Source organism: Symphalangus syndactylus, chromosome 4 (genome assembly GCF_028878055.3).
Source record: "Symphalangus syndactylus isolate Jambi chromosome 4, NHGRI_mSymSyn1-v2.1_pri, whole genome shotgun sequence".
Classification (NCBI taxonomy): domain Eukaryota; kingdom Metazoa; phylum Chordata; class Mammalia; order Primates; family Hylobatidae; genus Symphalangus; species Symphalangus syndactylus.
The window spans coordinates 82,863,893-82,889,607 of NC_072426.2; the positions used below are offsets into that span (position 1 = coordinate 82,863,893).

The 25,715-nt window shown below is 47.2% G+C and overlaps 1 protein-coding gene across 5 annotated transcripts in view; it reads left to right on the forward strand.

Moving 5' to 3' along the window:
- The first annotated feature begins 2,670 nt into the window (after nucleotides 1-2,670).
- The window catches only part of ALOX5 (arachidonate 5-lipoxygenase), a 76,870-nt gene continuing 53,825 nt past the window's right edge, over nucleotides 2,671-25,715 (forward strand). For 4 of the 5 annotated variants that reach the window (XM_055275284.1, XM_055275287.1, XM_055275285.1 and 1 more), the window contains exons 1-3: nucleotides 2,671-2,887; nucleotides 10,989-11,187; nucleotides 22,674-22,755. In XM_055275284.1, the coding sequence (XP_055131259.1) occupies nucleotides 2,738-2,887; nucleotides 10,989-11,187; nucleotides 22,674-22,755 (431 nt within the window). In that variant the 5' untranslated portion in view covers nucleotides 2,671-2,737. Of the gene's footprint in view, nucleotides 2,888-10,988; nucleotides 11,188-11,712; nucleotides 11,875-22,673; nucleotides 22,756-25,715 lie in introns of those variants that run through there. The other variant, XM_063638046.1, reaches the window with a different exon arrangement.

The window sequence follows — 25,715 nt, forward strand, 5'->3', positions numbered from 1 at the left end:
AAAAGGAATAAAGGGGAACTCCCTCAACCTGATAAATGGCATCTGTGAAAACCCCCAGCTAGCATCAAACTTAATACTAAAAGGCTGGGTGTTCACCTCTTGAACCAGGAACAAGACAAAGATGCCTGCTTTTGCCACTTCCATTTAACCTTGTACTGTGGTTCCGGCTAGGGCAATTATCCCTGAAAAAGAAATAAAAGGCTTCCAGATAAAAGAAGTAAAACTATCTCTACTTGCTCATGACATGATCTTGCATATAGAAAATGTGCACATGTGCACACACACAAACCATTAGAACTAATAAACAAGTTCAGCAAGTTTGCAGAATATAAAATGAATGTACAAAAATCAAGTGTTTTTCTATACACTAGCAATTAATCTCAAAATGAATTAAAATTCCATTTACAATAGTATCAAAAATAAATTATTTAGAAATAAACAAAAAGTGCACTGAAAACTACAAAATATTTTGAAATAAATCAGAAAAGATTTAAGTAAATGGATCACTTGAACCTGGGAAGCAGAGGTTGCAGTGAGCCGAGATTGCACCACTGCACTTTAGCCTGGGCAACAGAGGGAGACTCCAGAGTCAGAAAAGAAAAAGAAAAAGAAAAAGAAAAAAGGAAAGGAAAGGAAAAGAAAGGAAAGGAAAGGAAAAAGGAAAGGAAAGGAAGAGAAGAGAAGAGAAGAGAAACGAGAAGAGAAGAGAGGAAAAGAAAAGATTTAAATAAACTGAAACATATTCTATGGATCAGAAGACTTAATATTGTTAAAGTGACAGTATTCCCCAAATTGATCTACAGCTTCAACTCAACCCGTATCAAAATCCCAGCTTGCTTTTTGGCTGAAATTGACAAGCTGATTCTATAATTTATATGGAATCTCAAAGGATCCAGAATAACCAAAACGATATTGAAAAATAAAGAATAGCGTTGGTGGATTAACATTTTCCAATTTCAAAACTTACTATAACACTGCGGTAATCAAGCAGTGTGGCACTGTATCGCATGTACATTACAGATCAATGGACTAGAATCGAATGTCCAGAAATAAACCGTTATGTTTGTAATGAATTACTTTTTAATAAGATGTCAAGACAACGCAATGGGAAAAGAATAATGAATTCAACAAATGATGCATGGACAACCGGACATGCACATGCAACACAATGAATTTGAATTCTTCTATCGCTCCATGCATAAAAACTCAGAATGGGTAGCGGATGTAAATGAAAAGCTAAAACTATAATAATCCTAGAGGAAAACCTAGGAGTAAATCTTTAAGATCTTATTGCAGGCAGTGGTTTCTCAGATATGACCCCAAAATCACAAGCGACAAAAGAAATTGGACTTAAAATTAAATACTTTTGTGCTTCAAACATCATCAAGAAAGTGAACACACAACGCGCAGAAGCAATAAAAATGCCTGTAAGTCATATATCCGATTAGAGACGTCTATCCAGGATATATAAATAATGCAATTCAATGATAAAAAAGATAAATAGCCCAGTTTTCCAAAGAGTCAAGCATCTGAATATACATCTCTCCAAAGATACACAGATATCCAATAAGCATGTGAAAAGATGTTCAACGCCATTTGCCAGGTGCACAAACCCAAGATAGTATGAGGAAATGCTACAGGGACTCTGCTGCTTCACAGACATGAAGCGTTGGTGAGAATGTAGGCAGCCGCCTTTGGGGACTTCACATCCCCGCCGTCCCACGCACGGTGCGCTAGTGTTTAAACTTAGCCGAGATCATTACATCCGACTGTGTGCCCGTCGGACCCCGCGCTGCCGGCGGGGCTGGGGGAGGCGGGCGCCAGGAGTGGGCGGGAACCTGGGGGTCAGGCCCCAGCCGCGGGAAGCCGCCCAGGAGCGCGCAAAACCTTCTCCACACCCTTCCGGGCATTTGCCCGCAGCGATTCAGAGAGCCGACCCGTGACCCCTGGCCTCCCCTAGACAGCCCCGCATGTCCAGATGTGGTGACCCCGTCCCGCCTGTCTCCTGCGACTACTGGCCACCTCCGGGCCTGCGGGCGGTCTCGGCGCCCGCCTGCCCCCCGCCAGGAGCCGCAGGTGCAGCCAGTGAAGAAGCCGGCGCTGAGGGAGCCTCTGTGCTCCAGAATCCATCCTCAGTATCAGCGCTGGGGTGGCCTCCTCCAGGAAGCCCTCCTGATTCTCCCATGGGTCGCTCCTCCTCTGCAGACTCCCCGATCACCCCTGCTCCAAGTATCGCAAGTGGCACCGAGAACTTGGGGAGAGCAGAGGCTGTTCCTAGATTTCTAGGGAGTCCCCGCAGCTCCACCCCAGGGCCTACAGGAGCCTGGCCTTGGGCGAAGCCGAGGCAGGCAAGCAGGGCAAAGGGTGGAAGCAATGCAAGAGAGACCGAGTGAACGAATGGATGAGGATTGGCAGCCGAGGTTGCCCCAGTCCCCTGGCTGCGGGAACAGACACCTCGCGGAAGAGAGACCCAGGAGCGAGGCCCCCTGCCCCGCCCCAGGCGAGGTCCCGCGCAGTCGGCGCGGCGTGAAGAGTAGGAGAGAAGTACTGCGGGGGCAGAGGCGGGGGCGGGGGCGGCGGGGAGCCCGGGGCCAGGCCGGGGCGGGGCCGGGATGACCGGGGCGGGGCCGGGACCGGGGCCCCGGACCAGTGGTGGGAGGAGGCTGCGGCGCCAGATGCGGACGCCTGGACCGCCGCGCCGAGGCTCCCCGCGCTCGCTGCTCCCGCGGCCCGCACCATGCCCTCCTACACGGTCACCGTGGCCACTGGTAGCCAGTGGTTCGCCGGCACTGACGACTACATCTACCTCAGCCTCGTGGGCTCGGCAGGCTGCAGCGAGAAGCACCTGCTGGACAAGCCCTTCTACAACGACTTCGAGCGCGGCGCGGTGAGCGCGGGCGGGGCGCGGGTGGGGCGCGGGCTGAGGTGCGTCCGGGACCGGTTTGGACTGCAGAAGGCCTGGGCGGGGGCGCCGAGGGCCGGTCGGGGCGGCCCGGACAGGGCTGGGGGTGTCTAGGACCCTGTCAGGGCGGGCAGAACTGCGGTGGGGCGTGCCCTGGGCTCCCAGCGGCCGGTAGGTACCCTGGTGGGGAAGCGTCCAGGACCCCTCGCGGCGGCCGCGACCTGTGTGGGAAGCGGGAGACTTCCCGCGTGCCGTCTGCAAGGCGCCGCACGTCTCCCCTGGGAGGAGAAGGCCCAAGGTTTCCTCTCCATTCCAAGATCTGGGCTCCGAGGCTCCGGAGCCTCCTTCACTGGGCCGCATTTCTTGTGCCGCCTCTTCATCAGGCTCCTTCTGCAGGTCGCACAGGGAGGGAGAGGCAGAGGAGTCATGCTCACAGAACCCTGAGGGCACCTCGGAGCAGCCAGCTGTGAGCCGTGGGGAAGGGTGCAGGTCAGCGGGTCCAGAGGCCGAGTTCCGTCCAGACATGACCACCAGCTCACTCTACCGTCTGTCTGGGCCTCAGTTTCCCCAGCTGTAAAATGGAGGGTTGGCTTCAGTCTGGTCCATGAGTCATGGGTGAGCCCAGGCCCATCTGATGGCTCAGACGGCACCTGGGCAGCTTACATTCTCAGGACAGGCCCCAGAGGAAATTAAAGGGAAGGAACAGAACCCAGGACAGGAGAGGCCTTTCCTAAATGGAGGGGCTGCACTCCCTCCCAGCAGAATGTACACCAGGGAACACTTCCACGCTAGGTGTGAGGACTCGGGGGAGCCCTCAGCATTTGGAAGCTGGTTCCTAATGCTGATCTGGACCTGATTTCCAGTCCCACGACTCTTTTCCGCTAGCATGGGCAGGTCGCAGTTCTCACTGAGCCTTTAATGAAGTGCCTAATCCAGTACTTGGCACAGAGCAAGCGCTCCATAAATGACTGGTAATAGTCCCAGACATACTGCAGGTGCACAAGGAATATCAGTTCCCTTCCACCCCCACCCCAGCTCCTAACTGGACCAAAAAGATTTAGACTTTACCAAGCTGCCTTCTCACCATTTAGTTTACTATTTGATCAAACCCTATGAAATTGCTCATAATGGACAAATACAACTGGCAAGTTCATGTTTCAACTGATTACTCTTGGATAAAATTTGTGTTTTAGGTGTGCAGAGCCTAAAGTAAGTAAAAACTACTGTTTTTCTGGATTCCAAGCTCTCCATGGGCTCGATTCCTATCCAGGAGCCTCAGACCCTCGCTGTAGCACGACATGGCCCTCAGCCAAGTTCACTAGCAACCTGGCTTGAGCTCCCTTCAAGAAGAGTTAGGTGTTGAGTACAAGAGCAACCTTCAGTTGCTTAGTTGCCCCAGTCAGGGAACTGACCCTGAGGACTGCGTTGCCCTGGAGTTAATGTGTCATCCATTTAGGGTGATGGCAGCCTCTGCCATTTCTGACGCACCTTCATTTACTTCCATTATTTCATGGATTCCCCCACACCTAGGGGAGAAGGACAGGGTACAAATTACTTCCCCTTTGTAAGAAGTGCTTCACCCTCCCCATTCTCCTCCACACATCACAAGGTTCTAGAAGCACAGGCCATTGGTGTGCTCACACTGCACGGCATGGGCACCCTGTGTGTGGTTTCCTCCTGGAGGGGACACGCTAACGTGGCCATAGCAGGCTCTTTGGACAAAGAGTGAAGGTACTGTTTTGTCCACTATCTGCCTCTCGGTCTGTCTTCTTCCCCACCCTGAGAAGTCATTCAAATGACATTATAATTAAACACCTCAGCCGGAATCCCAGGCGCAAATTTCAGGAGAGATTTGCATGTCACATTTCCATTGGGTTGAGAGGGCTATAAGTCAAGGTGGGGCGGGGCGGGGGGGCGGATGGGGGTGAGGGCTACCGCAGGGTGGGGAACCAGTTAAGGCTGAAAGTTTCCTTGAAAAAATCAGCTTTTGAGAAAGTTCCTGTTGATGCAAAGTTACTCCACACTTTCTCTTGCCCAGCCCAGAACTACTTCCTCATTCTCCCAGCTTGGTATCTGTAAAGACAATCATCCTTTTTGGGTAAAGGTAAAAGAGAAACCCTAGAGGAAGTACTTGCTGAGAAGACAAGATTATCCCATTTTACAGGGAAAAGTGTTAAAATCTATATTGTTAACAGTAGTAACAATAACAATAAAGGTATTTCCACACAATTTAATCATTTCCAAGTTATTGGCAGGTCAACACCCCCCTCCTCCAGGGCATAGTTCAGTCGAATAATGGACAGAACTGATTTTTTCCTTGATAAAGTGAGTCCCAAGTCCCTTGTAATTCTCATCAGAGTTCTGCATAGTGATTCAGTCAGGACTGGGAATCAAGTCCTTCGCAGGTGGTATTATCCTATAAACGGCTGCGTCTTCCTTGGCTCCTCAGTGTCTGCTGGAGAAAGCCAGGATCCTACACAGAATGGCCGTATTTCCAGAGGCTAACCCAAGTCTAGGCAAATTTAACAAATTGATTTGTTCCTTTAACTCTGTAAATTTAAAGTAATTCAGATCGGATACGATAACTGTAACAGACCTGAAGATTTCTGAGAAATCTTAGTTGGCCCATTTCATCCCGTGCTGGTACCTTTAAGAAAGCTAAGGGCAATAGCGTGGTGTTTAATATATGATACTTGAATATGTTCAACAAGTGTAGAAAAGTCTTATAATGATACATGCTTCTTAAATGTAGTCAGTGAGTATTCTTACATTCATGAAAAAATAATTCTAGAATACCTCCTTCTTGTGATTGGGAATATATTAGTGGAGCATAGGTATTTCTTTGTTATGACCCTCAATCCGTCTCTCATCTCCCAGTCTCCCCCTCTGAGCCATCTTTTCCCTACATTCTGCCCCCTCTTCTGCCTCCTCTTCCTTCCCCTGCTCCCAGTTCCCTAAATGCCCCCCACTTCTGTTCTCTGCCCTACAACTCTCCCTTCTTTTTTGCTCTGAATTTTCCTCTACACTCCGTCTTCCAGCCACCTCTCAGAGGCCCCTTCTCTGCTCCCTCAATCCCCGGCTCTCTGTCCCACATTTTCCACCTTCTCTGCCCTTTGGTCTCCCTATCCACTGCCCCCATCCCTCTCTCTGTCCCTTGTTCTCCTCAGCTCTTCCCCATAGCCTCCCTCTCTCTCATCCCGAGTCTCTGTTTTGTCTGGCCCCCAATCTTCCTCTCTGCTCTACAGCTTCCTCCTCCCACAAGCCCAAAAGCTTCCTCCTCCCACAAGCCCGTCATTAGTCCCCCTCCAAGATGGGTAGCCTGGGGATGGGGCACACATCCTTGCTTCTGCAGAGATCTGTCTCCCTGTCCCAGCAACAGCAGAGATCTGATGAAAGACAGATGAAAACTTTCCTAAAATGCTGATAGAAAGCTCACATGAAAACTGACCAACTCACTCTTTGCCGAAATACTCAAAAGCTTTAAAACTACATATCCGATAAAAAGTTAAAAGCAACAAGCAAAATCAGCAAAGTGGCCCCTTGTGAAATGAGGCTGGTGAGTTGCAGGTTTCCCTTGTCTCTCTCCAGCACCTGCACCACCACGCCACCCACTTCTGTTCCCAGAAACTGTGTCCAGCCTTCCTCCTCCCACGTGTGAATCCCCTGGGGACCCTGCCCTCCCAGGTCCCACATCTGAAATGTGCTACCCATGCCCATCCTCCTACTCACCTGCCCTCTGAAATCTGATCAGCCCCCAAAAGCTGCCTGAAATACCCTCTCTTATGAAGCTTTTCCCTGTCTTTCCATGCCACTCCACATTGCCCCTTTACACTCCATCCAGGGTACGAACCAGGGCTCAAAGCTGGGCCTTCTAGCTTCCGGTTCAGGGCTTTTCTCAAGATGTGGCCTTGGGGAACTGTGGGAGGAACGTGGGCTTGGCCATCACACAGATGTAAGTTCTGATCTTGAGGCCACCATTGCTCTCTGAGCCTCAGTTTCTATCTGTAAAGCAGGATAATCACCCGACCGGCTGTTCCCAGGTCCAGTGCTTCCTGAGGGCCTGTTGGGAGGTGTCCACTGTCGATAGTGCCCACCATAATTCAGTGTGTCACCTGAGAATTTAATGCGTCACAGCAAATAGACAAATATAGCATCAGCCCAGTGTACTTGGCCCAGAGAGGAGGGAGGAAGGTGGGCACTGTAGTTCCACAAGCCTTCCGAAGTTCTTATTTTGCAGTTTGACACATGTGACCCTGGTATTTTCCTGGAGGGAGGGAGGCTTTTCTCTATCTGTCATTCTTCCAGTAGTGGCCCCTGGGATGTTAGAACCACAGCAATCAAGCTTTGTCTTTTACTTCCTGAGTTGGGTCAAGGCTGGAGCCCTCTGCCCCTTGTTCACCTCCTATCACATTCAGGCCTGAAGCCAGCACCAGGAAAGTGGCCGGGCTGGCCATAGACCAGCCAGACTGCAGGCCTGGCCCCCTCCTGCTGTGGAAGGCCTCGTCAGATGGCAGATGGAGTCCTTGTAAATCTGCCTGGTGATTTCACTCCAAGTGAAACTCAGGGGCTCTCCACCAGGTGCCTGCAGGTGTGGGTAGGGCAGGGGGCCAGGAGTGTCCCAGTCCCCTGTGACTGCAGCACAGGTGTGCTGGAGGGTCACCCCACTGTCCACTCCCTCAGAGAAGCTGGTCAGTCTCTTCATGTGGGTTGTCACCCCCAGGTAGACATCGGGCCCTCCCTGTGGGACCTGCCCAGCCCTGGAATGCCTCCTCAGCCTATCTCCCTCCCCTCTTAGTCCAAGGTACTGGGAGCCTCCCTCCCATGAGAGTGTCCCTGTTAGCTCCTCCTGCCCCACCCCAGCTTTCCTGGCATCTATCCCCTGAGGACACCTTCCTCCCTCTCCAGCCCCTCAGAGCCATAGGAAAGCTACCTCCACTGCAGCAGCCACACTCAGACCAAGCCCGGGCCTCTGGTGGCTGCCCCTCAGTCCTCACCGCACACAGACTTGCTCTGCCTGCCCCACCAGCACTCAGAATGCCTCCCACTCTCCCTCTGTCCTCACAGCCCTGTCTCCACCCTTTCACGAGTTCCTTCTGGGCTTTGAGCAAAGGAGTTTGAGATCACAGGTTCAGTTTCCCATGTGTGCTCCAGTTACTCGGATTGGCACATGTAGTCACGAAGTGACCGTGATGCAGGGGCCCATGCTAGCTCACAGGCGGTGTGGGGCCTGGTGCCCTGCAACCCCCTGGATTCAGGAAGGGGCACCGGTGGTTCTGATGCACACAACCGGTGGCCTGTGCCTCTGGAGAAAGGAGGCCACCCAGGATGGTGTCATTTCATTTTCTCAATGGTCCTGCAAGTGAGGAGTATCTCCCTTGGGTAGATGAAGAAACAGCTTCAGAGAATGAAGCAATGTGCCCGGGCCATCCAGCTAGTTGCCTGAAGCTGGGATGTGAATTCAGAGCTCCAGACCCCAGGGCCCACCCAGCCTTCTACCCCTCACTGCCCTCTCCCCACTCTTCGGTGGGATCAGGAATCTCTGTCTTGGCTCACAACCTGCAGCTGAGGCCTCTGTAAATCCTTGTGGCATGCAGGGCCTGGCGTGGGGCAGGCACGACGCGTATCCAGTCCTGGGCCACTCAGCCCCCACTCTGCTCCTCCAGATGGGCCCTAGCCCCTGAGGTGCTGAGACTCCTGTCCCATCAGAACCTGCCCACCCTGTCCATGATGGGCGAGGCCTTGTGTGTGGCCCTGCTCTCCTGAGGACAAGCTGTGGCAGGAAGTCTTTCTCAGAGGCGGCAGGTGAGGCTGCTACTCTCCCTGCAGGAGGGGCATTCTCGTGGGGCTGAGGCTGGTCCACATGTGGCTGGACCCAAGACATGTCATCCCAGCACATGGACCTGGCTCCTCTGTCATCAGAAACTGTTCCTAGAGCCTCTGGCCTAGACCACAGAGCACAAGGAGGAAGCTTCCGCTTTCTGACCACAAGCGTCTGGCCTCAGCGTCAGCCACCCCAAACTGCTCATGGTGTTCAGAGCCAAGAGGTTTGCAGAAAACACTCAAGTTCCCATTCCTCTTAGGAAGCCCTCCAGGGGTCCTCCTGGCAGCTTGGAGGCAGGGCATGGAATGAGGATGCCTGCGCTCGCACAAAGGATGATACCCCTCGCCCCTTCCACTTTGCCATCATGCTGAGAACTCTAGGTTCTGCCGCCAGGGATAAAGTTCAAGGGTTGATGAATCTGGCTTAGAAAGTGCCTTGCGGGGGCCAGGCACAGTGGCTTATGCCTGTAATCCCAGCACTTTGGGAGGCCGAGGCAGGCGGATCACTTGAGGTCAGGAGTTTGAGACCAGCCTGGCCAACATGGTGAAACCCTGTCTCTACTAAAAATACAAAACTTAGCCAGATATGGTGGCAGGTGCCTGTAGTCCCAGGTACTTGGGAGGCTGAGGCAGGAGAATCACTTGAACCCTGGAAGTGGAGGTTGCAGTGAGCCGAGATCGAGTCACTGCACTCCAGCCTGAGCAACACAGTGAGACTCCACCTCAAAATAAAAAAGAACATGCCTTGGAGGGCATCGAGTCCAGGGCTTTCCAAACCTGCTGGTCATCAGAACGTGTGATGCAATGCCTGAGCCTCTCATCCCACCTTCCTGTCTGCCATCCATTGCTGCAGAGACAACAGCCCTCCAGAAGCTATGGCTGCTGCCTCAGAGCCACCCATGTCCTGGAAGCAGGAGCCTGGCAGGGAGGGGGCCAAGCAGCCTTGTCCAGGAGGCCTGGGCAGCTGTGCTGTACACAGCCTGGGGTGGTGCCTTCTAGCTGCAAGGCCAGCCTCACCCTGCCACCAGTAATGCCACAGGTGCAGCCAGAGCTGCTTGGTCTCACTGTTCTCTGGGCATCACCATGCAGCTGTGAACTGCAAATGTCCCAAGACAACTCGAAACCATGTGAGCTCCCTGTATCTAAGCCTCACCATTTTCACTCACTTGTTAGCCCCACTGAAAACTGGAAAGAGAGGAAGTGGCTATGATGGAAAGACCTGGGGTGGGACTCCAGCTCTGCTGGCAAGTGGCAGAGGTGGGAGTCACTGAGGCTTGCTGTCTTCATCTGTGGAAGGGGTCGTAAATCCCCTGCACTCCCAGAGTCATTGTGGGGATCCAGTGTCAGCAAGCCCATCTCCAGTTGTAAAGGCCTCCCTCAAGGCTATCCCATGTGGGGGCAGCTGTGGACCCTCACTGGGCACAGCCTCACAGGTGCAGGCATGAGCCTGGGGATCTCCCCCTCCTCCAGCCTGAGCTAAGTGCAGACAGCAGACATTGCCCTCTGAGCAGCACAGTACCATCTTGGCTTGCTGGATTCTCTCTCCTCAAGGGCAGGGCCCAGGATTTGTCCATTTCTTTCACCTGCCTGGGTCGTAGCACTGAGCCTTGTCAGGGGCAGGCCTTCAGTGAATGTCTTGGCTAAATGAATTCAGGAGTTCATTTAAGGTGTTCATGAAGAGTCTTGGCTCCATGAACTGTAGTGGAGGCAAAACTCTACCTCTTCCCATTTCAGCTAGGTCTGAGAATCAGCATAAGACAGATTCATGGGCAAAAGCATACAGATTTCTTTAATACAAGTTGTACGTGGCATGGGAGCCCTCTTAAAAAGATGAAGACCCCAAGAAGCAGTTAGAGTCAATCCCCCTTAGATACTGCACTGGATGAATCATTGTGAAACATGATAAGGCCAAGGGGCTTGGGCTAGGGCAGGTAACTGGGCAGGGAAGTGACTCGGGAGGTAAGGGTTCATTGTACAAGATCTGTTTGTATGGATTTCCTTTGGCTTCAACTTCCCAACCTTGATGAAAAGAGTGTTACTTTCCTTTTGGTATAGGGAGGACATCTTTCCCAGGGGACTTTCATCTCCTGCTTCTAAGAAACAGCACGAATGTCAGAGTATCTTACACCTGCTGTTTTTTTAAGTGCTTTTCATTCAACATAGTCCCGTGCCACAGCAGCATACTTCGGTGTGACAAATTCTTAACACTTCCAGAACAAAGGCTCAGGAGACCACGTGTGGACTGATTGCCTGTTCTCCTTCCCAGGTGGATTCATACGACGTGACTGTGGACGAGGAACTGGGCGAGATCCAGCTGGTCAGAATCGAGAAGCGCAAGTACTGGCTGAATGACGACTGGTACCTGAAGTACATCACGCTGAAGACGCCCTGTGGGGACTACATCGAGTTCCCCTGCTACCGCTGGATCACTGGTGATGGCGAGGTTGTCCTGAGGGACGGACGCGGTGAGCAGCTCAGGCCCCTTCTGCCCCGGGCTTCCCGAGAACCGGAAGTTCTTCCTGTCCTCAAAGCACTGTAGTCATAGGAGGAATGACACTGCTGTGCAGGGGCGGGAAGTGGGAGGGCTCTTGCCCTGTGCCTCGACATACCTACAGGAGGCATGACTTTCCTTGGGATTCTTACAAGCCCCTGAGGGTGGAGCGGGTGGCCCCGGGCCTCACTGTCGTCATGTCCTCACTCTGCACTACAGTTCTATGGGGGAGGGTTGTGCCCCTCTTTTTGTCAGTGGGTAACTAGGGTCCATACAAGCAGATACCTATGGGACATGCCCCTGGATGGGCACTTCTGTAGTTGCCAGGGTGTGGCATCACTTTCTAGGTTCATAGTCTGCCCTCTGTGAGATCACAGTAGGGCTCAGGCAAGCTCGGGAGGCCCATGTGGGCCTGGGGAGGGAAGGGGTGGACAAGGAGCACCCCAAGTGCCAGCTCTGAGAGGCCATGGACGGGCCTGCAAATCACAGTAACCAGTTCTTCAACCCGAAGTCTCACCTTTCACTTAAAGAGAGAAGAATTTCAAATCTGTTCCCCTTACTAAGACGCCCAGATGTGCAGACCTCAGTTAGGAGGCCATTCTTTGTAAGGGACACACAGCTGACCTGGTACAGAGCATCAGAGACAGACTCAGGCATCAAGGTCAGCCAAGGCTCCCTGAATGAACCGCCTTGCATACCCAGCTTCCTAGTGTGCCTGGCAAAATCCTACCTCGCTTCGAGTCATAACCCTTCGGCTTGCTCTCTGTTTAAAACTGGAAGGATAAGCCTTCAAAGGCCAGGCAGCCAGCGTAATAATAAGAAGAAGCCACTGCTTCTGCCATGACAGCGTCAAACTTTCTCTTTGCCAGGTTTCCTGTAGCTAGTGTGTTCTTCACAAAGTTTGGTGGGGTAGGTAGGAAGAGATGACTGTTACCCCCATTTTATAGCTAAGAAAACTGAGACAAAGGAGAAAAAAGTTATTCTGTACCTGCTGTTCTTAAGCTCCCAGGCCACATCCCATCGTTTCTGAAGTGGAATTTGACTTAAGAAACCAAATCTCCAGAATATTTCAGAACATGGAGATAAGAGGATTTTTGTCCTCCTACCTAATGACAGGAAAAAAATCATAAAGTTCACTTATTCTTGTGGTCGACAGAATGTGGAAGGTTGTGGACAGGGCACTTCTCTTTTTCTGGTGGTTAGAAAATGCTGGCTCTGAAACTCCCTCCTGCACATCTACCCAAGGTCTCGGTTATGAAGCCCTTCTTCCTGCAGACCCTTCAGCTCATCTTGGCAAAAAACAGATGGTACACTAGGATGAGGGTTTAAGAAAGGGGTGTCACAAAGTTGTGGGCCCATGTGCAGAGGGACCATGCAGAGTGCAGGGCCATCAGCAGCACTAGTCCTGATGCAAGGGGAGGAGGAAGGTTGTGGGAGTAATGCAGAAGTATCCTGGAGACCGCACCCTTGGAGGAGCTGCGGCCCTCAGTAGAAAAGTGCTGGGGAGTAATTGGCCTCTCCTTGCTCTACACATTCCCTCCCTCTGGTCAGAGTTCCCAGTGGAAAGCTCATTGAGGCATCTCATTCCAATCACTTTCAGGGACAGCACAGGTTGGAAGGTGAGCAGAGAGAAGCTGTCCAGCAAGTTCCATTCTCTCTACTGCTGTAAAACCAACCTCCTTGGTAACTTTAAACAGCCATTTAATTTTGTTCATGCTCTTGCCGGTCAGGAATTTAGGAAAAGCTTCACTGGGCGTTCATCTGTGGCCATGTAGCATCAGCTGAGGGGGATGGGCCTTCTTCTTTCACGTGTCTGGCACCTCTAGGCTCCTTGGCCTCTCTGTCCATATGGAGTCTCATTCTTTAAGGCCTCTCACAGAATGGTGTCCTCTGGGTGCTTGCATTTCTTACATGATGGCTGGCTTCCAAGAGCAAGTTTTCTAAGAGACAGAAAATGGAAGCTGCCAATCTCTTGAGGCTTGGGCCTGGAAACTGGCACACTGTAACTTCCACCATATTCTACTGCTCCAAGCAGTCACAGAGCCCACCCAGACTCTGGGGGGTGGGGAGGGATGCAGACCCCCATCTCTCAATGGAAGGAATGTCAAAGAATTTGTGGCCTATTATTATTATTGTTGTTATTTTGAGACAGAGTCTCACTCTATTGCCCAAGCTGGAGGACAGTGGCACGATCTCAGCTCACTGCAACCTCTGCCTCCCAGGTTCAAGCGATTCTCCTGCCTCAGCCTCCCAGGTAGCTTGGTTTACAGACTCCAGGTAGCCACCAAGCCTGGCTAATTTTTGTATTTTTACTAGAGATAGGGTTTCGCCATGTTGGCCAGACTGGTCTGGAACTCCTGACCTCAGGTGATCCACCCGCCTCGGCCTCCCAAAGTGCTGGGATTACAGTCGTGAGCCACCATGTCCAGCTGTGGCCAATTATTAATCCACCACATGGCACAACAACCAATCCCTTGAAGAACCCGGAAATGAGGGGGCCAGCCTACAAGTGATTCAATTACTCACCATATGATCACCCCTTAAATCTAATATTTCACCACTACACCTTGGGTGAACATGAATGTCAGAGGGCCATTACTGTGGCCCCACAGATACAGAGCATCTGTGTGAAGGGACAGCTTCATTTAGGCACTGTGTCAGTCCTTGGAACCTGCCCTGCTGAGCTCTTCTGCCATCAGTCCAGGCTTTCTCATCCTGCCGTGCTCCCAGAACTTCATCAGCCATTGGATAGATTCTTCAAACACCTTCGGGACCAGGGGAGACAGAACTATTCTCTTTTTGAAACTTGGCATGTTGCAATTCTGCATGTACTGACTTATTCATACCAGTGAAACTGAAGCGATCCAGCTCCTCAGAGTCAAGGTGCCCAAGAGATTAGCTGGTTCCTTCAGGTAGATAAGAGATGATGAATGTTGAGTGCCTCCAGAACTACCCCCATAGCCAATGATAACAGTTATTGTCACCATTAATACTCACCTTGCCTTCTGTGGCCTCAAGCTTCCCCTCCTGGCTGCCTTTACATCCCCAGGGGAGAATGCAGAGGTATCCCATTAATATTCCTTTTTGGGCCCCAGTTCCAAGCTCAAGGATGAAGATGCCTCAGCCTGGAAGTGCTGTCGGGTGGACAGCTCAGAATGTGGCCTGAGTGACATCTGAGAACTAACTGGGTCCAGGTCTGCAATTAGATCACTACAGAGGTTGAAGCCTATAGTTCCAGCACTTTGGGTGGCTAAGGCGGGAGGATTGTTTGAGTCTAGGATTTTGACACAAGCCTAGGCAATGTAGAGAGACCCCATCTCTACAAAAAAAAATTGAAAATTAGCTAGGGGCCGAGGTGGATGGATCACAAGGTCAGGAGATCGAGACCATACTGGCTAACACAGTAAAACCCCGTCTCTACTAAAAATACAAAAAATTAGCTGGACATGGTGGTGGGCAACTAGTCCCAGCTACTTGGGAGGCAGAGGCAGGAGAATGGCGTGAACCTGGGAGGTGGAGCTTGCAGTGAGCTGAGATCGTGCCACTGCACTCCAGCCTGGGCGACAGAGCAAGACTCTGTCTTTAAAAAAAAAAAAAAAAAAAAAATTAGCTAGGCGTGGTAGTGTGTGCCTATAGTCCCAACCACTTAGGAGGCTGAGGTTGGGGAATCACTTGAGTCCTGAAGTTCAAGGCTGCAGGGAGTTATGATCATGCCACTGCACACTAGCCTGGGAGACAGAGGAAGACCCTGTCTCTTAAAAAATAAATACAAAATAAAATACAAAGACTCAGAAGAGGGGTTTTAGAAACTTTTATAGCAACTTAACAAAACAATTTTATGACTTTTGTACCTAACAAGAAAAAAAAAGACTTGCATTTTGAATATCTTTGGGTTTTTTAAATTTCATTTTTCTAGTAATTAATTTTTATTATATTTTACAAAAATATCAATCTGTGTTGAAAAGTAAGTTTTAAAACATAATGCTTTACCACAAGAGCTAGAAAAACTATTCCAGGACATGTTTTCAGGAGATCTGGGCTCGCCCTATTCACAGCTCTATGGGCTGCGTTCACAGGCTTGGCCTTAAGCAACAGTTTAAAGAGTGGTCATGATATGACCTCATCTGCTCTAAAGGCTCCGAGAAGCAGCCCTGCCCTTAGCTACCTGCTCCAACTCCCGCGGTGAGAGACGGCAGTAGGACAGGCTGAGAGAGAAGATGCTCTCGGAGCTAGGCTTAGAGGGAGGAGCAGAACCCTCAGGCCAATGATGACTATAGGCATAATGATAATGATCATTGTTCCCTTCCATTGGCATTTACTGCATGCCAGGTGCTGTGTGGAGGGCTTTCCTGCATTCTCTCCCCAAATGCACACCATGACCCGGAGAAGTAGGCATTATCATCTCCATTTTACATGTGAGGGGGTCAGGGCAACTCTTGGTCACACAGCTTCAGTGAGAGACCCCAAGTCCAAGCACATGTGTCTCTTCTAAAGCCATCTAGGACACTGCACTCTTTTAGAATGAAGCTCATTCTCAATCCTCTGTGTAGGCACGACAAGGAACTGGGTTGTGTCATCGTCTGTATATCGAATCTTAAGTCACACATTTCTCCATGAAGAAATGAAATGGACTTAGAAACATAAGAACTGTGAGAACTGCTGCTCTCACAGGCAACACTAAAACCCAGAGTGAACTCCCATTTTTGCTCAGTATAAGAATTGCAGAGAAGAGGAGTAAACTATTCTGCAGTGATTTAAAGATACCCACCAAGGGCCACAAAATGCCTTTCTCCTGGAGCAAAAAGGCAGCTCTGCACCAGGGGCCCTTAGGTCCCTGAAAAGTCTTGAGGGGCTGAGTGGAAGGTTAGGACCTCAAGTGGAAATGCACACGCAGGCCAGAGTTAGGCATGTACTGTGCCTGCCAAGCCAAGTGAGAACCAAGCCTGGCTCTTGCATCTGAACATGATTCTCTAAGCACTGAAAGGCAGGGGCCCCAAGGCTTGCTGAATGACTGAGCAAGAGGATGAGGAACTGGATTTGGCTTTTGTAAAGTGAGTGGCTAAGAGCACAGGATTTGAGTCTTATGTTGAAAATTCACTAATTCAGACTGGTTCCAAGATGGCCAAATAGGAACAGCTCCAGTCTACAGCTCCCAGCATGAGCAATGCAGAAGACGGGTGATTTCTGCATTTCTAACTGAGGTACCGGGTTCATCTCACTGGGGATTGTTGGACATGGGGACAGGACAGTGGGGGCAGCCCACCGAGTGTGAGCATCACCTCATCTGGGAAGCACAAAGGGAATTCCCTTTCCTAGCCAAGGGAAGTGGTGACGGACGGCACCTAGAAAATCGGGTCACTCCCACCCTAATACTGCACTTTTCCAATTGTCTTAGCAAACGGCACACCAGAAGATTATATCCTACCCCTGGCTCGGAGGGTCTCACGCCCACAGATCCTGGCTCATTGATAGCACAGCAGTCTGAGATTGATCTGCAAGGTGGCAGCGAGGCTGGGAGAGGGGCACCCGCCATTGCTGAGGCTTGAGTAGGTAAACAAAGCGGCCAGGAAGCTTGAACTGGGTGGAGCCCATCACAGCTCAAAGAGGCCTGCCTGCCTCTGTAGACTCCACGTCAGGGGGCAGGGCATAGCTGAACAAAAGGCAGCAGAAACCTCTGCCGACTTAAGTGTTCCTGTCTGACAGCTTTGAAGTGACTAGTGGTTCTCCCAGCATGGAATTTGAGATCTGAGAATGGACAGACTGCCCCCTCAAGTGGGTCCCTGACCCCAGAGTAGCCTAACAGGGAGGCACCCTCCAGTAGGGGCAGACTGACACCACACATGGCCAGGTACACCTCTGAGATGAAGCTTCCAGAGGAACAATCAGGCAGCAACATTTGCTGTTCAGCAATATTTGCTGTTCTGCAGCCTCCGCTGCTGATACTCAGGCAAACAGGGTCTGGAGTGGACCTCTAGCAAACTCCAACAGACCTGCAGCTGAGGGTCCTGACTGTTGGAAGGAAAACTAACAAACAGAAAGGACATCCACACCAAAACCCCATGTGTATGTCACCATCATCAAAGACCAAAGGTAGATAAAACCACAAAGATGGGGAAAAACGGAGCAGAAAAGCTGAACATTCTAAAAATCAGAGCACCTCTCCTCCTCCAAAGGAACGCAGCTCCTCGCAAGCGGTGGAACAAAGCAGGATGGAGAAAGACTTTGACGAGTTGAAAGAAGAAGACTTCAGATGATCAAACTTCTCTGAGCTAAAGGAGGAAGTTCGAACCCATCGCAAAGAAGCTAAAAACCTTGAAAAAAGATTAGAGGAATGGCTAACTAGAATAACAAATGTAGAGAAGTCCTTAAATGACCTGATGGAGCTGAAAAACATGGCACGAGAACTACATGATGAATGCACAAGCTTCAGTAGTGGATTTGATCAACTGGAAGAAAGGGTATCAGTGATTAAAGATGAAATGAATGAAATGAAGCGAGAAGAGAAGTTTAGAGAAAAAAGAGTAAAAAGACACTAACAAAGAATCCAAGAAATATGGGACTATGTGAAAAGACCAAATCTACGTCTGTCTGCTGTACCTGAAAGTGACGGGGAGAATGGAACCAGGATAGAAAACACTCTGCAAGATATTATGCAGTAGAACTTCCAAACCCTAGCAAGGCAGGCCAACATTCAAATTCAGGAAATACAGAGAACACCACAAAGATACTCCTTGAGAAGAGCAACTCCGAGACACATAATTGTCAGATTCACCAAAGTTGAAATCAAGGAAATAATATTAAGGGCACTGAGAGAGAAAGGTCAGGTTACCCACAAAGGGAAGCCCATCAGACTAATTAATAGCTGATCTCTCGGCAGAAACTCTGCAAGCCAGAAGAGGGTGGGGGCCAATATTCAACATTCTTAAAGAAAAGAATTTTCAACCCAGAATTTCATATCCGGCCAAACAAAGCTTCATAAGTGAAGGAGAAATAAAATACTTTACAGACAAGCAAATGCTGAGAGATTTTGTCACCACCAGGCCTGCCCTACAAGAGCTCCTGAAGGAAGCACTAAACATGGAAAGGAACAACCGGTACCAGCCACTGCAAAAACATGCCACATTGTAAAGACCATCAATGCTAGGAAGAAACTGCATCAACTAACGAGCAAAATAACCAGCTAACATCATAAAGACAGGATCAAATTCACACATAACAATATTAACCTTAAATGTAAATGCACTAAATGCTCCAATTAAAAGACACAGACTGGCAAATTGGATAAGAAGTCAAGACCCATCAGTGTGCTGTATTCAGGAAACCCATCTCATGTGCAGAGACACACATAAGCTCAAAATAAAGGGATGAAGGAAGATCTACCAAGCAAATGGAAAACAAAAAAAGGCGGGGGTTGCAATCCTACTCTCAGATAAAACAGACTTTAAAACAACAAAGATCAAAAGAGACAAAGAAGGCCATTACATAATGGTAAAGGGATCAATTCAACAAGAAGAGCTCACTATCCTAAACATATACGCACCCAATACAGGAGCACCCAGATTCATAAAGCAAGTCCTTAGAGACCTACAAAGAGACCTAGACTCCCACACAATAATAATGGGAGACTTTAACACCCCATTGTCAACATTAGAGAGATCAATGAGACAGAAAGTTAACAATGATATCCAGAAATTGAACTCAGCTCTCCACCAAGCAGAAATAATAGACACCTACAGAACTCCCCACCCCAAATCAACAGAATATACATTCTTCTCAGCACCACATCACACCTATTCCAAAATTGACCACATAGTTGGAAGTAAAGCACTCCTCAGCAAATTTAAAAGAACAGAAATTATAACAAACTGTCTCTCAGACCACAGTGCAGTCAAACTAGAACTCAGGATTAAGAAACTCACTCAAAACCACTCAACTACATGGAAACTGAATAACCTACTCCTGAATGACTACTGAGTACATAACGAAATGAAGGCAGAAATAAAGATGTTCTTTGAAACCAACGAGAACAAAGACACAACATACCAGAATCTCTGGGACACATTTAAAGCACTGTGTAGACGGAAATTTATAGCACTAAATGCCCACGAGAGAAAGCAGGAAAGATCTAAAATTGACACCCTAACATCACAATTAAAACAACTAGAGAAGCAAGAGGAAACACATTCAAAAGCTAGCAGAAGGCAAGAAATAATTAAGATCAGAGCAGAGCTGAAGGAGATAGAGACACAAAAAAACCTTCAGAAAATCAATGAATCCAGGAGCTGGTTTTTTGAAAAGATCAAAAAAATTGATAGACCACTAGCAAGACTAATAAAGAAGAAAAGAGAGAAGAATCAAATAGATGCAATAAAAAGTGATAAAGGGGATATAACCACAGATCCCACAGAAATACAAACTACCATCAGAGAATATTATAAACAATTCTATGCAAATAAACTAGAAAATCTAGAAGAAACGGATAAATTCCTGGACACATACACCCTCCCAAGACTAAACCAGGAAGAAGTTGAATCCCCGAATAGACCAATAACAGACTCTGAAATTGAGGCAATAATTAATAGCCTACCGACCCAAAAAAGTTGAGGACCAGATGGATTCACAGCCGAATTCTACCAGAGGTACAAGGAGGAGCTGGTACCTTCCTTCTGAAACTATTCCAATCAATATAAAAAGAGGGAATCTTCCCTAACTCATTTTATGAGGCCAGCATCATCCTGATACCAAAGCCTGGCAGAGACACAACAAAAAAAAAGAATTTTAGACCAATATCCCTGATGAATATCGATGCAAAAATCCCCAATAAAATACTGGCAAAACGAATCCAGCAGCACATCGAAAAGCTTATACACCATGATCAAGTGGGCTTCATCCCTAGGATGCAAGGATAGGTCAACATATGCAAATCAATAAATGTAATCCAGCATGTAAACAGAACCAAAGACAAAAACCACATGATTATCTCAATAGATGCAGAAAAGGCCTTTGACAAAATTCAACCACCGTTCATGCTAAAAACTCTCAATAAATTACGTATTAATGGGATGTATCTCAAAATAATAAGAGCTATTTGTGACAAACCCACAGCCAATCATACTGAATGGGCAAAAACTGGAAGCATTCCCTTTGAAAACTGGCACAAGACAGGGATGCCCTCTCTCCCCACTCCTATTCAACATAGTGTTGGAAGTTCTGGCCAGGGCAATCAGGCAGGAGAAAGAAATAAAGGATATTCAGTTAGGAAAAGAGGAAGTCAAATTGTCCCTGTTTGCAGATGACATGCCTGTATGTCAAGAAAACCCCATTGTCTCAGCCCAAAATCTCCTTAAGCTGATAAGGAACTTCAGCAAAGTCTCAGGATACAAAATCAATGTGCAAGAATCACAAGCATTCTTATACACCAATCACAGACAAACAGAGAGCCAAATGATGAGTGAACTCCCATTCACAATTGCTACAAAGAGAATAAAATACCTAGGAATCCAACTTACAAGAGATGTGAAGGACCTCTTCAAGAACTACAAACTACTGCTCAACAAAATAAAAGAAGACACAAACAAATGGAAGAACATTCCATGCTCATGGGTTGGAAGAATCAATATCATGAAAATGGCCATACTCCCAAGGTAATTTATAGTTTCAATGTCATCCCCATCAAACTACCAATGACTCTTCTCAGAATTGGATAAAACTACTTTAAAATTCATATGGAACCAAAAAAGGGCCTGCATTGCCAAGACAATCCTAAGCCAAAACAACAAAGCTAGAGGCATCACACTACCTGACTTCAAACTATACTACAAGGCTACAGTAACCAAAACAGCATGGTACTGGTACCAAAACAGAGACATAGACAAATGGAACAGAACAGAGCCCTCAGAAATAACTCCACACATCTACAATCATCTGATCTTTGACAAACTTGACAAGAACAAGAAATGGGGAAAGGATTCCCTGTTTAATAAATGGTGCTGGGAAAACTGGCTAGCCATATGTAGAAAGCTGAAACTGGATCCCTTCCTTACACCTCATACAAAAATTAATTCAAGATGGATTAAAGACTTAAATGTTAGACCTAAAACTGTAAAAACCCTGGAAGAAAACCTAGGCAATACCATTCAGGACATAGGCATTGGCATGGACTTCATGTCTAAAACACCAAAAGCAATGGCAACAAAAGCCAAAATTGACAAATGGGATCTAATTAAACTGAAGAGCTTCTGCACAGCAAAAGAAACTACCATCAGAGTGAACAAGCAACCTACAGAATGGGAAAAATATTTTGCAATCTACTTATCTGACAAAGGGCTAATATCCAGAATCTACAAACAACTCAAACAAATTTACAAGAAAAAAACAACCCCATCAAAAAGTGGGCAAAGGATATGAACAGACACTTCTCAAAAGACATTTATGCAGCCAACAGACACATGAGAAAATGCTCATCACCACTGGCCATCAGAGAAATGCAAATCAAAACCATAATGAGATACCATCTCATACCAGTTAGAATGGCAATCATTAAAAAGTCAGGAAACAACAGGTGCTGGAGAGGATGTGGAGAAATGGGAACACTTTTCCACTGTTGGTGGGACTGTAAACTAGTTCAACCTTTGTGGAAGACACTGTGGCAATTCCTCGGGGATCTAGAACTAGAAATACCATTTGACCCAGCCATCCCATTCCTGCGTATATACCCAAAGGATTATAAATCATGCTGCTATAAAGACACATGCACACATATTTTTACTGCAGCACTATTCACAATAGCAAAGACTTGGAACCAACCCAAATGTCCATCAATGATAGACTGAATTAAGAAAATGTGGCACATATACACCATGGAATACTATGCAGCCATAAAAAAGGATGAGTTCATGTCCTTTGCAGGGACATGGATGAAGCTGGAAACCATCATTCTCAGCAAACTATCGCAAGGACAGAAAACCAAACACCACATGTTCTCACTCATAGGTGGGAATTGAACAATGAGAACACATGGACACAGGAAGGGGAACGTCACACACTGGGGCCTGTCATGGGGTGGGGGGATGGGGGAGGGATAGCATTAGGAGATATACCTAATGTAAATGATGAGTTAATGGGTGCAGCACACCAACATGGCGCATGTATACATGTGTAACAAACCTGCACATTGTGCACATGTATCCTAGAACTTAAAGTAGAATTAAAAAAAAAAAAAAAAAGAAAATTCACTAATTAGGTGTGTGACCTTGGGTAAAGTTCAAGAGCAAAGCTACACAACTTCCCTAAGCCTCAGTTTCTTCATCATTAAGTGGGGAAGTGCTCTGAGGCTCAAATGAGGTCATGCACATAAAGCACTCGGCATAGGCAGGTCATCAGAAGGAAGCCTACACACTGGGCATTGGGCATTGTTATTGTTCTTCCTAAGGCTACTCTCATGTTGTTCTTTCTTTACAGCAAAGTTGGCCCAAGATGACCAAATTCACATTCTCAAGCAACACCGACGTAAAGAACTGGAAACACGGCAAAAACAATATCGGTGAGTTATGACATCAGATCGAGTGGCCACGGGACCGTGGTTTCTTCTATCTCAAGTGCATGGTATGAAATAAACCCTTTCCACAGTGTATGGCCCGTCACTGCTGGAAAGTCACCAAGGCACCAGCTCCCAGTGTGGGTGCACAATCTCTAGACTTCACCTTACCTACAACTCCAGACAAGAGATGGAGAGGAGAGTAATGAAAATAACTTTGGATCAACCATATTGGCATGTAGGAAGAATGGGCAGAAAAGCTTGGGTGTACCTTAATGTTCGCCATTGTAGGGGTTGCGTCTTACTTCTTATGTCTTCTTATAACAATTCAATTATAAAAGTGATATGTGATCAGCAACAAAATTGACAACTCTTCAGCCAACTGTCCAGAGAATTCAAACTATTAAAATGTGCAATAAGAGAAGAAAAATCAATACAGAAATTAAAATGAATAAAAAAGGAAAAATGAGACTCATAAAATGAGGGAAAATCAATACAGAAATTAAAATTAATAAAAAAGAATACTATGAACAATTGCATGCCAACAAACTAGTTCAATGAAATGCACAAATTCCTAGAAAGACACAAACTACCAAAACTGACTCATGAAGAAATGGTTAATCTGAATAAACCAATCACAACCAAAGAAATTGAATTAGTAATTCTAAAATTTCCCACAAATAAAAGCCCAGACCCAGATAGCTTCACTGGCTAATTCTATCAAACATGTAAAGAATTAATACCGATCTTGCATAAACTCTTTTAAGAAATAGAAGGAACACTTCCCAACTCATTGTCTCATACCCATATTATACCAAAACTAAAGGCATCACAAGAAAACTGTAAACCAATATCCCTTAGCAATATAGATATAAACATTTTCAATGAAATACTAGCGAAGCTAACCCAGCAGTATATAAAAGGCATTAAACAATATGAACTTGTGGGATTTAGCCCAGGAATGCAAAGTTGGTTTAACATCCAAAAATCAATTAATTGAACTCACCATATCAATAGAGTAAAGAACAAAACAAAGTACATAATCATGTCAATAGACATACAGAAAAGGCATTTGACAAAATCCAACACCCATTCATGATAAAACACTCAAAAAATAGGAATTGAAGAAAATGTCCTCAACCTGATAAAGGTTTGAAAATTCACAATTAGGCTGGGTGTGGTGGCTCACACCTGTAATCCCAGCACTTTGGGAGGCCAAGGTGGGCAGATGACAAGGTCAAGAGATTGAGACCATCCTGGCCAACATGGTGAAACCCCATCTATACTAAAATACAAAAAGTAGCTTGGTGTGGTGGCACGCACCTGTAGTCCCAGCTACTCAGGAGGCTGAGGCAGGAGAATTGCTTGAACCCAGAAGGCGGAGGTTGCAGTGAGCCGAGATCATGCCACAGCACTCCAGCATGGTGACAGAGCAAGACTCCATCCCCCCACAAAAAGAAAAAAAGAAAATTCACAGTTAACACTATACTTAATGATGAAAGGCTGAATCCAGAAACAGGATAAGGATGTTCACTTTTGCTACTTGTATTGAACATTGTACTGGAGGGTCTAGCCAGGTCAGTTAGGGAAGAAAAAGATAAGTAAAGGCATCCGCACTGGAGTACAGTAAGTAAAACTATCACAATTTACAAATGACATGATCTTTTTTTTTTAGTAAAGCTTTATTATTATTATTATTATTATTATACTTTAAGTTTTAGGGTACATGTGCACAATGTGCAGGTTTGCTACATATGTATCCATGTGCCATGTTGGTGTGCTGCACCCATTAACTCATCAGTTAGCATTAGGTATATCTCCTAATGCTGTCCCTCCCCCCACCCCACAACAGTCCCTGGAGTGTGATGTTCCCCTTCCTGTGTCCATGTGTTCTCATTGTTCAATTCACACCTATGAGTGAGAACATGCCGTGTTTGGTTTTTTGTCCTTGCGATAGTTTACTGAGAATGATGTTTTCCAGTTTCATCCATGTCCCTACAAAGGACATGAACTCATCATTTTTTATGGCTGCATAGTATTCCATGGTGTATATGTGCCACATTTTCTTAATCCAGTCTATCGTTGTTGGACATTTGGGTTGGTTCCAAGCCTTTGCTATTGTGAATAGTGCTGCAATAAAAATATGTGTGCATGTGTCTTTATAGCAGCATGATTTATAGTCCTTTGGGTATATACCCAGTAATGGGATGGCTGGGTCAAATGGTATCTCTAGTTCTAGATCTCTGAGGAATCACCACACTGACTTCCACAATGGTTGAACTAGTTTACAGTCCCACCAACAGTGTAAAAGTGTTCCTATTTCTCCACATCCTCTCCAGCACCTGTTGTTTCCTGATTTTTTAATGATGGCCACTCTAACTGGTGTGAGATGGTGTATCCCATTGTGGTTTTGATTTGCATTTCTCTGATGGCCAGTGATGATGAGCATTTCTTCATGTGTTTTTTGGCTGCATAAATGTCTTCTTTTGAGAAGTGTCTGTTCATGTCCTTTGCCCACTTTTTGATGGGGTTCTTTGTTTTTTTCTTGTAAATTTGTTTGAGTTCATTGTAGATTCTGGATATTAGCCCTTTGTCAGATGAGTAGGTTGTGAAAATTTTCTCCCATTTTGTAGGTTGCCTGTTCACTCTGATGGTAGTTTCTTTTGCTGTGCAGAAGCTCTTTAGATTACTTAGATCCTATTTGTCAATTTTGGCTTTCGTTGCCATTGCCTTGGTGTTTTAGACAGGAAGTCCTTGCCCATGCCTATGTCCTGAATGGTATTGCCTAGGTTTTCTTCTAGGGTTTTTATGGTTTTAGGTCTAACATGTAAGTCTTTAATCCATCTTGAATTAATTTTTGTATAAGGTGTAAGGAAGGGATCCAGTTTCAGCTTTCTATATATGGCTAGCCAGTTTTCCCAGCACCATTTATTAAATAGGGAATCCTTTTCCCATTGCTTGTTTTT